At 28.3% G+C, this 15,784-nt stretch overlaps 2 protein-coding genes across 2 annotated transcripts in view; one reads left to right on the plus strand and one right to left on the minus strand.

The window, feature by feature from the left end:
- Positions 1-4,418, minus strand: part of LOC117180724 — a 7,069-nt gene extending 2,651 nt beyond the window's left edge. The window contains exon 1 of the mRNA XM_033373211.1: positions 3,901-4,418. Within this exon, the coding sequence (XP_033229102.1) occupies positions 3,901-4,418 (518 nt within the window). The remainder of the gene's footprint in view (positions 1-3,900) is intronic.
- The window catches only part of LOC117179858 (transcription factor hamlet-like), a 384,741-nt gene continuing 373,293 nt past the window's right edge, over positions 4,337-15,784 (plus strand). The window contains exon 1 of the mRNA XM_033372013.1: positions 4,337-4,717. Coding sequence (XP_033227904.1) covers positions 4,681-4,717 — 37 coding nt within the window. The 5' untranslated portion in view covers positions 4,337-4,680. The remainder of the gene's footprint in view (positions 4,718-15,784) is intronic.

Below are 15,784 nucleotides of genomic sequence, written 5' to 3' on the forward strand. Positions count from 1 at the left end.
TTCCCTTTTCTACCTCCTGAGAATACTCTTAAAATATAAGAAAATCCCCTTTTTCATTTCCTGAGACTACTTTTAAACTCCAAAATCCCCTTTTTTACCAGTGACGACTCACTTTACAACACAAAATCTGTTGTTTTTTTTACCTCCTGATACTAGTTTTCAAATTCGTAATTCCCTTTTCTACCGGCATAGACTCATTTTGCAACCCAAAATCCGCTGTTCCATCTTCTTTTCCATTCTCTCAGGCTCATCGTACAATATAAAATCTCTCTTTCTGTCCTTTAAGTCTCCTTTTTAAATCCAGAATCCCCTTTTCCACCTTCTGAGACTACTTTTTAAATTCAAGATGCTTTTTTCCACCTCCTGAAACTACTTTTATATTCAAAACCCCCTTTTCGCCCTTCTGAGACTACTTTCATAATACAAAATCCACTTTTCTATGAGCACAGTTTCATCTTACAACCCAAAGTCCCCTTTTCCAGCCTCTTGGGCTATTTTTCAACCCAAAGTCCCCTTTTCCATCCTCTTGGGCTATTTTTTTCAATCCACAATCCCCTTTTCCACCTTCTTAATTCCTGTTCCAATTAGTTTCAGCCCTCTGAAACTTTTTTTTAAATCTTACATCCCTTTTCTTTTCCTCCACTCCTTCCAGAATCGAAAGTTCTCTTTTCAACCCTTACAGACTTCTTTTATAATCCAAAATCCATTTTCTACCTCCATAGAATTCTTTTAAAATAAAAAATCCTCTTTTCTAAAACCATTTACTCATTTTACAACCCAAAATCCCCTTTCCCACCTTCTGAGACTCCTTTTGTGTATTCTAATATTTCCCCTTCCGTCCCTTCGGACTTCTATAAAAATATGTAATCTACTTTTTCCCTCCTTAGACTCATCTTAGAATCGGAAGTCCTTGTTTCCACCCCCTGAAACTACTTTTTAATCAAAAACTGCCCTTCTATCCCCAAAGACTTCTTTTAAAATCAAAACCTCTTTTTCAATCAAGCTTTTTGAGACTCCTTTTGCATTACAAAATAAAAACTCTCCTTTTGTTTCTGAGAATCCTTTTACAATCCAAAATTTTCTTCTACACCCTTTTTGGACTTTTTTAAAAATCTAAAATCCTCCATTTCATCTCCTCCAACACCTTTCCAAATTTAAAGTCTCCTTTTCCTTTTTAAATCCTAAATCCTCTTTTCCACCCTCATTCACCCTCTCAGACTCCTCTTAAAATCTGAAATCCTCCCTTTTATATCCTCGAACTCCTTAAAAATCGAAAATCTCCTTTTCCACTTTTTGAGACTTCTTTTTATATAAAGCAAAAATTTGCTTTTACACCTTCTCAGACTTTTTTAAAATCTCAAATTCTCCCTTTCGACCCCTTCAACTCCTTTCAAAAAAAAAATTTTCTTTTTCCAGCTTCTGAGACTCCTTTTACAATCCAAAATCTCCTTTTGCACCCCTTAAGACTCCTTTTGAAGTCTGAAATCATCATTTTCATCCCTTAAAACTCCTTTGAAAATCAAAAGTCTCGTTTTTCACCTTTCGAGACTCCTTTTACTATCCGAAATTTCACGTTTTTCCTTTCAAACTCATTTTAAAATCTGAAACCCTCCCTTTCATTTCATGAAAGTCCTTTTAAAATTCAAATTTTTCGTTGTCCACTTTCTAAGACTCCTTTCACAATCCAAAATTTGTTCTGAACCCTCTCAGACTTCTTTTAGAATTCAAAATCCTCTTTTCTGTTTTTCAGACTTTTTTGAATCCCTTAAGTGAAATGAATTAATAAATAATAATTAATAAACTTCCTTTTATTTTTCTCATACTCTTTTTAACATAAAAAATCCTTTTTTTCACCTCCACATACTTTTTTAACAATCCAAAATATCCTTTTCCACTTACTCAACCATCCATTTGAAACGCAAAGTCTCTTTTCCAAATTTTTGCAGAAATTAAAAAATTTCGAAATCCAAAATCATTTTTTCCATCTCCTGAGACTAGATTTAAAATCCAAATTCCCGTTCTCAAATTACAAAATTGTTTCAAAAATTGTGAGACTTCAACAAATAAAATCTCCTTTTCCACTTGCGGAGATTCTTTTTAAAACCAAAAGTCTCCTTTTCCACCTACTAAGCCTCCGTTTGAAACTCAAAATCTCTTTTACAAATTTGTTCAAAAATTTCAAAATTACGAAATCCAAAATCACTTTTCCTACTTCCTTGGGCTTCTTTTCCAATTCAAGTTCTTTCTATCCCCTCAGACTCAATTTCAAATTGAAAAAACTTTTCCACCTCCTCAGACTATATTTAAAGTCGAAATTCTCGTTTCCAAGTTATAAAAATATTTCAAAAATTGTGAGATTTCAAAATCCAAAATTTCCTCTTCCACCTGCGGAGATTTCTTACAAAATCAAATTTTTTCCACATACTCAACCTTCGCTTGAAACCCTGTTTCTTTTCTCAATTTTTTCCAAAATTTAAAAATTTCGAAATCCAAAATCACTTTTTCTACCGCCTTGGACTTCTTTTCCAAATTAAGATCCTTCTACCACCTCAGACTCAATTTAAAATCGAAAATAACTTTTCTACCTTCTCAGACTCTATTCAAAATCCAAATTCCTTTTTCCAAATTACAAAAATGTTTCAAAAGTGGTAAAAATTAAAAATATCCTTTTCCAACCCAAGACTTTTCCAACCCAAAGTCTCTTTTTCAAATTTTTTCAAAAATTTACAAATCCAAAATCATTTTTTCCACTTCCTTAAGCTTCTTTCACAATTCAAGATCCCTCCTTATATCCCCTTAGGCTTAATTGTAAATTTAAAATCATTTTTCCAATCCCTCAGACTCCATTTAAAATTCAAATTCCCCTTTCAAAATTACAAAAAATGTTCAAAAATAGTAAAATTTCAAAATCTTCTTTTCCACCTGTTAGGATTTCTTTTGAAATCCAAGGTCTCCTTTTCCACTTTATCAACCTCCATTTAGAATTTGTTCAATTGATTCTGAGGGGATAAAAGGCTCTTCAATTGGAAAAGAAGCCCAAGAATGTCGAAAAGTGACTCTGGATTTTAAAAGGAAAAAATAAAAATTAATTTTAATTCATTTTTCGACCTCCTTGGGCTTCGTTTCCAATTCAAGATCCGTCTATTCCCTGAGACTCAATTTAAAAAAATTTTTAATCACTTTTCCACCTACTCAGGCTCCAGTTGAAACCCAAAATCCCCTTTCCAAATTAAAAAAATGTATCAAATATTGTAAAATTTCAAAATCTTCTTTTCCACCTGTTAGGATTACTTTTAAAATCCAAAGTCTCCTTTTTCACCTCCTCAGACTCCTTTTACCATTAGTTGAAATATCAATTATAATTTATTTTTTAGTTTTACATGGTAGTGTTTTATGGTAGGTTAAAATTGTTTATTTAACAGTTGTTAATTACAGTTTTAGTTTTTACTTTCTCTTTAGAGAAATGTTACAATTCTTATGTAATCCTAATGATAATTAGGATTAAACAAGAATTGTAACTTCACCCTAAATAAAAAGGAAAAAACTAAACCTGTAAATAACTGCTCTTAAATAAACGATTTTTTCCTAAGTATGCTTAGTATTAATAACAGATCTACTTTTATCAATTTCATAAATCACTTCTAGGATAGTAAACTTTTGAGATTGATTTACGCATTGTACATCCTTAAAGATTTATTTATTAAAAAAAAAAATGATCTCTTTTATTAAAAATTTAATTATTAGTTTGAAAATGTAGCTTTTCCTGGTTGAAGTTTAAGCTCCTGTTCGAGCCCAGCATTTTGAAAAGCGTGATCCCGATTGCATCTTCAGTCACCAATGACAATAGCCTGAACCCAAGGGATGTATCGAGGGAGCCGATCGAGTCAATGAACTACTTACTCTTTATGCTCTCTAATAGTACTAACAGTACAGTGGTGGAAACGGTAGCAAAGAGCAAAGAGAGTCGGGCCGTTCGGTCGGCGGCGGAGACGAAGACAGTCGCTGATCATTGGTGGACAGCACCCGGGAAAGCCAGGTGGAGGGGAGGCCTCGCAGGTCGCGAGTCTCAGGTGTAGTGGGGAAGGGTGCGGAAGACGAGGTTGTCGACGGCCGCGAGGTCCGCGACAACGACGCGCTTTGCTGGAGGGAGAAGACGGAGGAGTTGCGGAGACAGAAGGTGGAGGAAGAGTTCTGGTGGAAGGGGTTCCGCTGCCGGGAAGGGGATGACGAAGGGGAGCAAAAGAGGGTGGCGAAGGAGGAGACGCGGAGGACAGAGAAGCCTCCTCTGTCGCCCCGACAGATCCATCGCGCGTCAGGACCACGCACGAACCGACGGGAAGTGACGATCCTCCAATTATAGATCCGCAAGATCTACCTGGATCTGAAAATACGAAAATCACTGCTCTCATCACGGACATTGCCGAATTTCTTTTCAAGTTCTCTCGCAGAGTTTCGAGTTGGTTTCGTGTTTTTCAAGTGCGGTCAGTGAATATTAAGGGTGTTTTTTTTAAAGGGTGAGTTGAGAGGGATTTTTGTTTTGTTTTGGGGTTTTGAAGAGGTATTGGGGGTCGAAAAAAGGGTTGGACGATCCCTTGTGGGGCGCATGGCTCACCGCACTGGAACCGACGTCCTCAATATTATCAGTGCTTTGTTTTTTCATTTCCTGTCTTCCGTCCAGCGATGAGATCCAAGCCGGTTGCCAGGAGACTCGCACAGGGTGAGTTTTTTGTGGTTTCTCCTGAAAAGGGCTGACTTTAATCCGCGATTTAAAATATCCAGACTTGAGAAAGTTTTTTATTAATTATTAATTTTATTATTTTCACACTTTAGATTATAATCAGTGAATTTTGAAAAGCTTGATCAGATCAGTTTGAATCTCACTTGACACACCTACAGTGGATAATTATTAATTCAGAGCACAAAAAAAAGAAAAACTATTAATATCAATTTTTACTTATTAACAGGTATAGTCTCTTAACTATTAATTTAATTTAATTAATTATTTTATATATGTTAGTATTTTTAATTAACGATTGTCGACTCTATGTTGCCTTATCCACTTTCAATTTAAAATTAAAATTTTGAAAACTCATTTCTAAAATAGTTCAATTTTTAATACCCTGAAAATAAATTAGAAAAATTATCAAGAATTCAATCGAAATCATACTCTTATCAATAAAATTTTTATTTCAATACTTCAAATTCAAAAGAGTTCTTATTCTTTTATTTTGTAATACAATATTTAACAATTAAACTAACCAATATTTTTATGAACCTAAACCTTTTTTGATAACCGGGAAAAGAACAAAAATTTGGTTTTGTTTTTAAAAACAGCCCTGTAATATTTATATTTAAAATTTCACAGCTAATTATTAACTATTTTACTTTTTAACTAGTTTTTTTAAAACAAATTAACCAAAAAAATTGCATTTAAAAAATCTGGTTCTGAGCTATTAACCCTTAGATACTTTTGCAATCAAATTTAGTTGTAAACTGATCATATACAGAAGATAATACTTTGTTATAAATTTTAGTTTTTAAAATTAATTTTATAAACAAATAAACTTATTTCATACAGCTTTTACGAAATAAATTCTTTTTATGCTATTATGTATCCATATAGTTTTTTTTGAACTTATTAGACTTCCTAAAATTGTTAACAACTAATATTTAGCTTTGTTATAATTAATTTAGGTTAACAAGTAGGAAATTTGCATTAATTTTTCTCGGAAAATTATTCTTTTTTATCTTATACATATCAAAATAATGTATCAGACATACTACATTCTATGAAATTATTAACAATTAACATTTAAATTTGTTATAAATAATTAAAGTTAACAATTAGAAAATTCTCATCCTTTTTTTGCGAAAAAAAAATCTTTTCCAAAAAACTCTTTGTTTATAATTTATCGCAGTAACATCTCATACATTCTGAACAAAATATTTCCATCTTATGTATAGCAAAATAGTTTCGTAAATTTAATGAACTCAGAAAAATTGTTAGTACTAATTATTTAGCTTTTTTATAAATAATTTTAGTTAATAAATAAAAAGTTATCATCCTTTTTTCGCAGAAACATTTATTTTTTATCCTAAATTTATCATTAGAGCTAATGAAACTTATTTTGCTGCAAAATATTGTCAAGAATAAACATTATTATTGTTGATAAATAATTTAAGTAAACAAATCGACAATTTTTATAATGTTTTACGGAAAAAAATTATTTGCTTTCTAATATGTACCGAAGTGGTTTATTTGATTTCGTAAGCAGAAAATTATTGTTAACACCTAAAATTTAATATTTCTATAAATAATTTAAGTAAACAAATAGAAAATCTTTATCTATTATTCGCTGATAAAAATTATTTTTCATCTTATATTCATCAAAATAGTTTATCAAACACATGAAAAGGAAACTATTTTTTTGAGCAAAATTGACGAACTTAAAATTATTTATAATAAATCTAAATAAAAATGATTGATGAATTTTCCAAATTTCTTTATAATAGTAAAATTGCGCAATAGAAAAATAATTTGCCTTTTTAAATGTGGCTGCTCTACTGGACTAAATAACTAAAACTTTTATCGAAAATTGTTTTATTGTATAAACAATTATTAAAAATCAAATACGCAATGTTTTATAAGGATTTTTTATGAATATCATTTTTCATACAATATATTTTTTAATCTTTAAATAAAATGTTTACTTGAAATTTTAATATTTACATTAAATGAAAAATTTTAAAAATTTTTTTATGAAAAATATGTATGATACTCTTTAAAAAATCTTCAATTCAAGGAAAAATTCTGCGAATCAAAGAAAAATAATCATTCGTTTTCAGTAAAAGGAAGGTTGCTTTAATTTAAAGAAATTTCTTTGGTTCAACAAATTTTTCTTTCATTTTATATGATGCTATTTATTTAAATTTTACTTTTGATGCAATGAAAAAAATTATTTCAAAGAAATTTTTTTTTTAATTAATATATTTCTGAGTCTTCTTCAATTTTAATTTTTCAGAACAGAATCTTTTTTTGGCATCAAAGTCACGCAGTATAATTTTTAAAAAATCAAATCAGTATAATAATATAAAATAATAGAAAATCGTAATGGAAATAGTGATTTTGACTTCACTGGTTTTTTAAAAGCAGTTTATTTTACAATTTAAATATATTGTAAATTCTGAAAATCTGAAAATGATGGCATTTGTCCGTTAGGGTTGGTTTATCAAAGATATGCAAATTAACTATTTAGCACTTTCAAGCCACTGGACAATACTCAGAATTCCTTGTCTTTAAAGTTGAGATAAGATTGTTTGCGCAAAGACTACTCGTTTTTCCAATTTTATAAACAATCGTGAATGCTAAATTTATGTGCATTAAGTAAAAACAAAATATTTTAAGATTTATACTTGAAGCTGAATAATATTTTTACTGAAATATGTGACAATTTTATTAAAGACTACTAAGGGTAGCTTTGCATGGCCGTATTTTTGTAGAAAGCAAATAATAGGAATTAATTATAATATTTATTTTTCTTGAATTAAAGAATCCGATTTTATTTTATTTATTTTTTATTGACCCAAAAATAACTTTCGAATGAGGAAAATCATTTTAATTTAAAGAATGATTTTCATTGGATTAAAAAAAAATGACCTTGAATACAATAATATTTTTTCTTTTTAAGTAATAATCTTTTAAATATATTCATATTTGAGTCAAAAACTTTTAATTTGAATTTAAAACATTTGTTAATTTATTTGAAATTTAATCTTGAAAAAATGGCATAAAGTTGTTAAAAAATATTTGCTAAATTTATTTTTGCACTTTAAGATGTAAATTTAATTTATAAATAAAATAGATGGAAAAGTTATCGGTCCAATTAAGGCCTAATCTTCACTAGCTGGTTCGATAGACATGCTAATAATTTTCTTGTACTTAAAATTGGAACACGATATCACTTTGATGGTCCATTCTTATCTCTTTCAATTTCATTGTGTTATCAGCTGCACTATTGTACTATAATTAGTTCAGGATCCTTTGATTTTTACACGTCAATAAATTTCGATTACACATGGGAAATTTTGTATTGGATTCATAGAAGATTTGAAGCATCCGTTCATTAGTTAGCGAAGCTATTGTTAACGAAAAACGTAACACGAGAAAAGGGAAGGCGTTATAAACTGTGTAAAAATATAGCAGACTATTAAACTTACAATTAAATTCGGTACTTTAGAACCAAACATCTGGAAGCTGCCAGATGCTATGGATTGAGAAAGATTCATAAGGATCCTTTGAGATAGAATATTTGAGCTATTTACACTCTTACAACATTTTCATGTTATAACTTCAATTTAATACCTAAAGATTGTAAGAACCTTAAAAAACACAGTTTGGAATTCCATAAAAGTCTCGTTTTTATAAAGTAGACGAAATCTCTTTAAAGAAAATTCAAAATTTTGTTTTAAGTGTTCAATATTTGCTTCTTAAGACCTGAACATCTGGCAATCGCCAGATATTATGGATTACGAAAGATTCATAAGGATCCTTTGAGATAGATTATTTGAGCTATTTACACTCTTCCAAAATTTTCATGTTATAACTTTAATTTAATACCTAAAGATTGTAAGAACCTTTAAAAAAAACAGTTTGGAATTCCATAAAAGTCTCGTTTTTATAAAGTAGACGAAATCTCTTTAAAGAAAATTGGAAATTTTGTTTTAAGTGTTTAATATTTGCTTCTTAAGACCCGAACATCTGGCAATCGCCAGATGTTATGGATTAAGAAAGATTCATAAGGGTAATTATCCTTTGAGATACGTTATTTCGATTATTTTTGCTCTTACACAATTTTTCAAATAGATCTTCAATCTGTTACTTAAAGACTCTCTGAGAACCTTAAAAACAGTTTGGAATTCCAGAAAATTTTCGTTTTCATAAGGTAGATAATAACTCCTTAATTTTTATTTTAATATTGTTTTTAAAATGCTTCATAAATCATAAAAGAAATTATATAAAATGAAAAGATATACTCAATATTAGTTACCTAAGACCCGAACATCTGGCAATCGCCAGATGTTTTCAAAGCCAAATCAAAAGCTTTGAAAATATTTTGTTTTACGGTTACAATATTTTGACATTAGCTGAAAAAGCTTTGAAAATAAGTCCAAATTTTTAAAAATAAATCTTTAATCTGATGCTTAATGACTCTCTGAGAACCTTAAAACCCGTTTGGAATTCCAGACAATTTTCTTTTCCATAAGGTGGATAAAAACTCCTTCATTTTTTTTAATATTGTTTTTCAAATGCTTGAAAAATCGAGAATGAAACAACATAAAATAAAAATATATACTCAATATTCGGTTCGTAAGACCCAAACATCTGGCAAGCTCCACATTTTATAGATTGAGAAAGATTTATAAGGGAGAATATCCTTTGAGATAGGTTATTTGAACTCTTTCTATTCTTTGAACGCTTTTCAAATAAAACTTTAATGCAATATTTAAAAACTCTCCAAGAACCTCAAAAAACAGTTCGCAATTCAAGAAAATTCTTATTTCACAAGGTAGATGAAAACTGCTTCAGAAAATTGTGAAAAGATTTCTTTTGAAATATTTGATGAATTGAGAAAGATAGGATATAAGATGGAAAGATATAATTCATATTCGTTCGTAAGAACCCAACATATGGCAATTTCCAGATATTACGTATTAAGAAAATTTGATAAGGAAAACTCTCCTTTGAGATTGATTATTTAAACTACATATTTACACGTTTGCTAAATTTTGAGAACCATACTTCAATTTGATACTTAAATACTCTTTACGAACCACAACAACAGTTTGAAATTTAAAAAATTATTGTTTTCATGCATGAGATAAAGATTCGTTGTAATTTTTCAAATTATGCTTCTAAAATTCTTGATAAATCAAGAAAAAAGTGTCATCAGATCAAGAGATGTACTCAATGTTCAATTATTAAGAACCAAACATCTGGCAATTGCCAGATGTTTAGAATTGGGAGATACATATTCATTTCAAAATATTAATTCCAGATGTGTAATATTAATTTTGTTTAACTTAAATGAAAAATGAATCATTTCAAAAAAGGATTTAGTTGAAATTAAGTTTTGGATTTAGTTTTAATGATTATAGTCTAATGGACTTTAATAATGATCACTTTGAATTTGTGATGAAATGCACGTAGGTCTAAAACACCTGTAGAGCAATTTAAAGAACGTCGCAATAGATCAATTGGCCTTACTGAAAATAGCCAAGCACGTGTAGTAGTCGGTAATTCCTTCCTCGGTTCTGCTTTTGAGCAGAATCATGACGCAAGGACTGCAAGCCCACGCCTCGATAATCGATATCCATATAACTGTCCACTTTGAGAAAGAAATTAAAAGTCGTTCGCGGTAAATTGAAAGTTCAGATTTAACATGCTTTTATTCTAACATAAAATTGCTCACTGAGAATTTAAGGACGTAGACCTTGATTAATAAAAATCACTAGAATACATTCTTTTACTAATGTAGCTTTACTTTTTGAAGCAAAAAGAAAAAAGTTCTTAAACAGATATTTTTTGTTTGCATAAAATAAGGCTTTAACTACGATATTCTCAAAAATTTTAAAAACAATAGGAAATTTTGAACTTCTGGCAGTTACCAGATGTTATAGGCTGAGAAAGATTGATAAGGGAAACTATCTTTTCAGTGTGATCATTCAACTAATTAAACTCTACTAAATTTGTAAAGCCAAGGTTAAATTTGATACTTAAGAACTCTCTAATAACCTCAAAAGATAGTTTAGAATTTTGAAAAAATTATTGTTTCAATACAATAAAAGAAAATCGTTTTGAGATTTTTTGCAAATATTCTCTGTAACATGCTTGATAAATCAAGAAAGAAAGAATATAATATTAAAATATATACTCAATATTTGTTTTGTAAGAACCGAAGATCTGGCAATTGCCAGATGTTATTTCATATATTTACATTCTTATTTTTGCCAAATAATCTAAGTAATCCACGTGTATTTTGGGTAATTCGGAGTAATTTACATAGGTAATCCATATAGGTTTAAACTATTTTGTTGAAGATGTGTGCCCCCTTTTTTTTGTTAATTCTTTGTTAAGAAAACATTTTTTTTTGAAAATTCTACTATTTGGTGGAAAGTTCATCTACTTTGTAACAAAATGAATAATGTTGTTTATAATTCATTTTTTAAAATGAAATTGATTTGTTCAACATTGGTCTTTTTGAGTTAAAAATTCAATTGTTTTGTTAAAAAACATTATTTTTTATCTGAGTATTTAACTTTTCAATTTTTAGTTTTAAGCTTCTGTTTTGTAGTTGAAAATTAAATCACATGATAGAAATTTGAACTTTTTTGTTAAAAATTAATTTTTGTTGTTCACGATTCTTGATTTTAGTTAAAAATATTTTGCTTAAAAATGCGTTTTTTTTGTTTGAAAAATAATTTTTTAAACTGAATATTGAACTATTCCGTTTTTGGTCAAAATTTATCTTTCTTAGATCAAAATTTGTGCATTTCTTTTTCAGTTCTTTTTTTTTTGTACAAAGTTGAGGTTGTTGTTTTAAAATTAATCTGTTACGTTAAAAACTCAATTATTTTTGGGAAAAATTTAACTATTTTGTTTAAAATTTGTTTCTATTTTTGTTCGGTATTTAATTTTTAATACTTTAAATTCAACTTTCCCATTCTTTTTGATAAATTTATTTTTTTTATTCAAAAATTCATTTTCTGTAATAGAAAATAATTTTTCATAGTTGAAGATGTAAATATTAAATTTCTTGTTAAAAATTCAACTATTTAGTTGACAATTAACTTTTTTGTTTGAAAATGTAAGTATTTTGTTCAAAACACGTCTTTTTGGCAGAAAATTTATTTTCTTGCTTAAAAATTCTTTTTTTTGTAGGATAAAACACTTCAAGTAGTTTTACAGATTTTCTGAATTATAAAAGAAAATTTTGTAACATTCTACTTTGCGAATTTATCTTTTTTTTTAGTAGAAAGTTGAACTACTTGCGGTTAAAAGTTTAACTATTTTCTTAAAAATTAGTCTTTGTTTGATAGAAGGTAATTAATTTTAATTAAAAATTCATTTTCGGTTGAAAATGTAACTACGTTGTAAAAAAGAATTTTTAAACTGAAAATTCAACTATTCTGGTAGAAATTTTAACAACTCTGCTGAAAATACGTTTTTTCTTTTTTAATTGGATTTTCAACCGAAAATTTAAGTGTTCTATTTTTGGTTGAAAATTCAACTATTTTATTGAAAATTGACAGTTTTTATTCAAAAATTAAACTATTTATTTAAAAATGTATGTACTTTCTGGAAAATTCGTCTTTTTTGTAAAAAATAAATTTTTATGATTAAAACTTTATCTTTTGGATAGATATAACATTTACCAAGTCCAGTTGAAGATTTATCATTATAGTTGAAAAATTATCTTTTATGTTGAAAATAAAATTACTTCGGTGAAAGTTAAACTCTTCTGTCAAAAATTAATTTTTTTATTGAAGATTCATAATTTTAATTCAAAATTTATTTAATTAGTTAGAAAATGAGAAAATTGATGGAAAAATTGTTTTTCCTTTGGATGGAAAGGTGTTTTTTTTTCAATTAAACTATTTTGTTAAAAATTTGGTTCTTTCTTGGTTGCAAATTTTTTTATAGCAAAAATGAAACTATTATTCCGTTTGAATATTTCATCATTTCAGTTTAAGAATTTCTGTTTTTGGTAAAATAATTATTTTTTGACTAAAACTTTAATTGTTCACTTTTTTGTTTGAAAAAGTATCGTTTTTAGTTGAAAATACACATTCTTTCGTTGAACTTTAATTTTTTAACCAAAAATATTCATCACTTGAGTAAAAAATTTATCTTTTTGGATTGAAATTGAGCTATTCCAGTTAAAGATTCATAACTTTATTAAAAAATTCATTTATTTTGCAATTTTTTGCTCTCTTGTTTCAAAGGATGTTTAGAATGAAATTCATAATTTAAAATATTTACGCTTTGAGGCAAAAGTGACTATATATTACTTTTAATTGACCCAGAAAATTGGAAAAATCTTCCGGGAAAAACCGGGAATTTTTTTTTTGAATTTCCCATAATTTTTTATTTAAATTTAAATGTTGTTTGTAATGCCAGAAACGATTGTATTAATACATTAAATAAAAATCCGTTATAGTTTTTTTAATGCTTTTAAAATACTTGATTAATTGAGAAAGAAATGATATAAGGTAAAGATATATACTCAATATTTAATTAGTGAGAGTATAACATATGGCAACTGCCAGATGTTATGGATTGAGAGATACATATTGATTTAAAAATGCTTAGTCCAGATGTGTAATATTAATTTTGTTTAACTTATATGAAGAAATAGAAATGAAAAAAAAAGGATTTGGTTGAAATTGGCCCCACTTCTGATTGACACTCTGGAGTGTCGATTTGACTATCCTGCTAGTGAGTCTAAATAACCTGTAGATATTCAAAATGTAAAATTATGGTTTGTCTGAATAGGGAAATTTTTTTAAAATATTGTTACTATCTAGAAGATCAAACTAACCAGCTAAATTTTGATTTTTTAAGTTTAACGATATATTTTTGTTTATGTATTAGTTTAAAAAGACAAAGAAAAAATAAGGACAGAGTAAGAGGTTGGTCTTACCTAATTAACTATAATGAGCAGAAAAGAAATCAGTGTAAAAACTTCATTTTACACTCTTCCAAAATTGTTGGGACGAAACTTTAATTTTATACCTAAAGATTCTCTAGGAACCTTAAAAAATAGTTTGGAATTTCAGAAAATACTCGTCTTCATAAAGCAGATTTAAATTCTTTTAAAACATTTCGAAATATTGCTTTTAAAATGCTTGGTGAATCGAGAAAAAAAGGATATGAGAAAGAAGATATACTAAATATTCGGTTTCGTATAAGCAAACATCTGGTACTCGCCAGATGTTATGGATTCAGGAAAAATTCATAATAATCCTTTGAAATACTTTATTTTAACTATTTGCACTATTTCATTTTTTTTTTAATAAAACTTAAATTGATAGTGAGTCTAAATCACCTGTGGATATTCAAAATATAAAATTATTGTCTGTCTGAGTAGAAAGAAAAAATGGTGGATATTGGTATTATCTAGAAAATCAAACTAACCATCTATATTTTGACAAAAAATAAGGAAAGTTATAAAGTTATAAAGTTAAATAAGGAACGGTTGGTCTGAACAAATTGACTCTAATGAACAGAAAAGAAGTCAGTTTGGAAATCTGATTTTACACTCTTTCAAAATTTTCGGAATAAAACTCTAATCTTATACCTATATACTCTCTAGAAACCTTAAAAAATAGCTTGGAATTCCAGAAAATGCTCGTTTCCAGTAAGTTGATAAACAATCTTTTAAAGAATTCTCCAATACTCAGTTTGGTAGAACTGAACATCTGGTGATCGCCAGATGTTATGGATTGAAAAAGATTGCTAAGGGCCCTCCACAAGAAAAGAGTGAGAGGTTGGTGCTCCCTAATTGACTCTAATTAGCAGAAAAGAAGGCAGTTTGGAAACCTGATTTTACACTCTTTAAAATTTTTTTGGATAAAACTTTAATTTTATACCTGAAGACTCTCTGAAAACCCTAACAAACAGTTTGGAATACAAAAAAATTCTCGTTTCCATAAAATAGATAGAAAATCTTTTAAAGAATTCTTCAATATTCGGTTTGGTAGAACCGAACATCTGGCAATCGCCAGATGTTATGGATTGCGGAATATTCACAAGGATCTTTCACAATGAAAAAGTGAGAGGTCGGTCTTACCTAATTGACTCTAATGAGCAAAAAAGGAGTCAATTTAGAAACCTAATTTTGAATTGTCAATTTTTTTCATGGTTTTATTTCGTTGCATAAAATTATTGATAAGAAAGTAGATTTAATTTTGACTTTATAATAAATTTTTAAAATTTCGATAAAGTATTCAGTTCTCGATTGAGGGGAATGTGGGTGGGCGTATCGCGCTCGCGCATCAGAAGCGTTATTCCTCTTTTTCCTGCATTGTCTAGTCAATGCCATGCTCGTCCTCCTCATTTCGCCTTCTTGACGTTTATAAGTCCCGCCTTCTTGCATGGAAACCGACGCGTTTTATCTTCTTTTTATAAATTCAGAAACACGTCAGTAAATTCGTGTTGCATTTATGTTGGCATAAAATTACATGCAGGGACATGCAATTTTATGCAATATTTTTTTTGAATAAATTCATACCTTGCTGATTGAAGTAGATGCACTGGATAAGGGTAATTTTGACATCATTATCTAGCATCCAGCAGGTGACTTCACAGGATTCCAACAAAATGCAAGAATTCGTAACCAAAAAGTTGAATTTTTAACTATTTTTTTATAGTTTAATTTTCAATAAAGAAAGGAATATTGATCAAAAAACTTAATTTTCTAAACCAAAGGTTTGAATTGTTATCTAAAATTTTAAATCTTCAGCAAAAAAAATGCATTTTAAGAAATTAGTTTACCTTTAGAACCTAGTTATTAAATGTTTAACCCAAAAGATGATTTTTTAAACAAAAGGATTAATTTACTACCGTATAAACCGATTTTTTAAAACAAAATTCAAGAATTCTCAACCAAAAACTTAAATTTTTAACTAAAACAGGTAAATTTTTAAACAAAAATAATAATTTATTAGAAAAAAGATTAATTTTTAATAAAATTTAAAAATTCTCAACCAAAAAGTTACATTTTAA

Source organism: Belonocnema kinseyi, chromosome 9, assembly GCF_010883055.1.
Source record: "Belonocnema kinseyi isolate 2016_QV_RU_SX_M_011 chromosome 9, B_treatae_v1, whole genome shotgun sequence".
In the NCBI taxonomy this organism is placed as follows: domain Eukaryota; kingdom Metazoa; phylum Arthropoda; class Insecta; order Hymenoptera; family Cynipidae; genus Belonocnema; species Belonocnema kinseyi.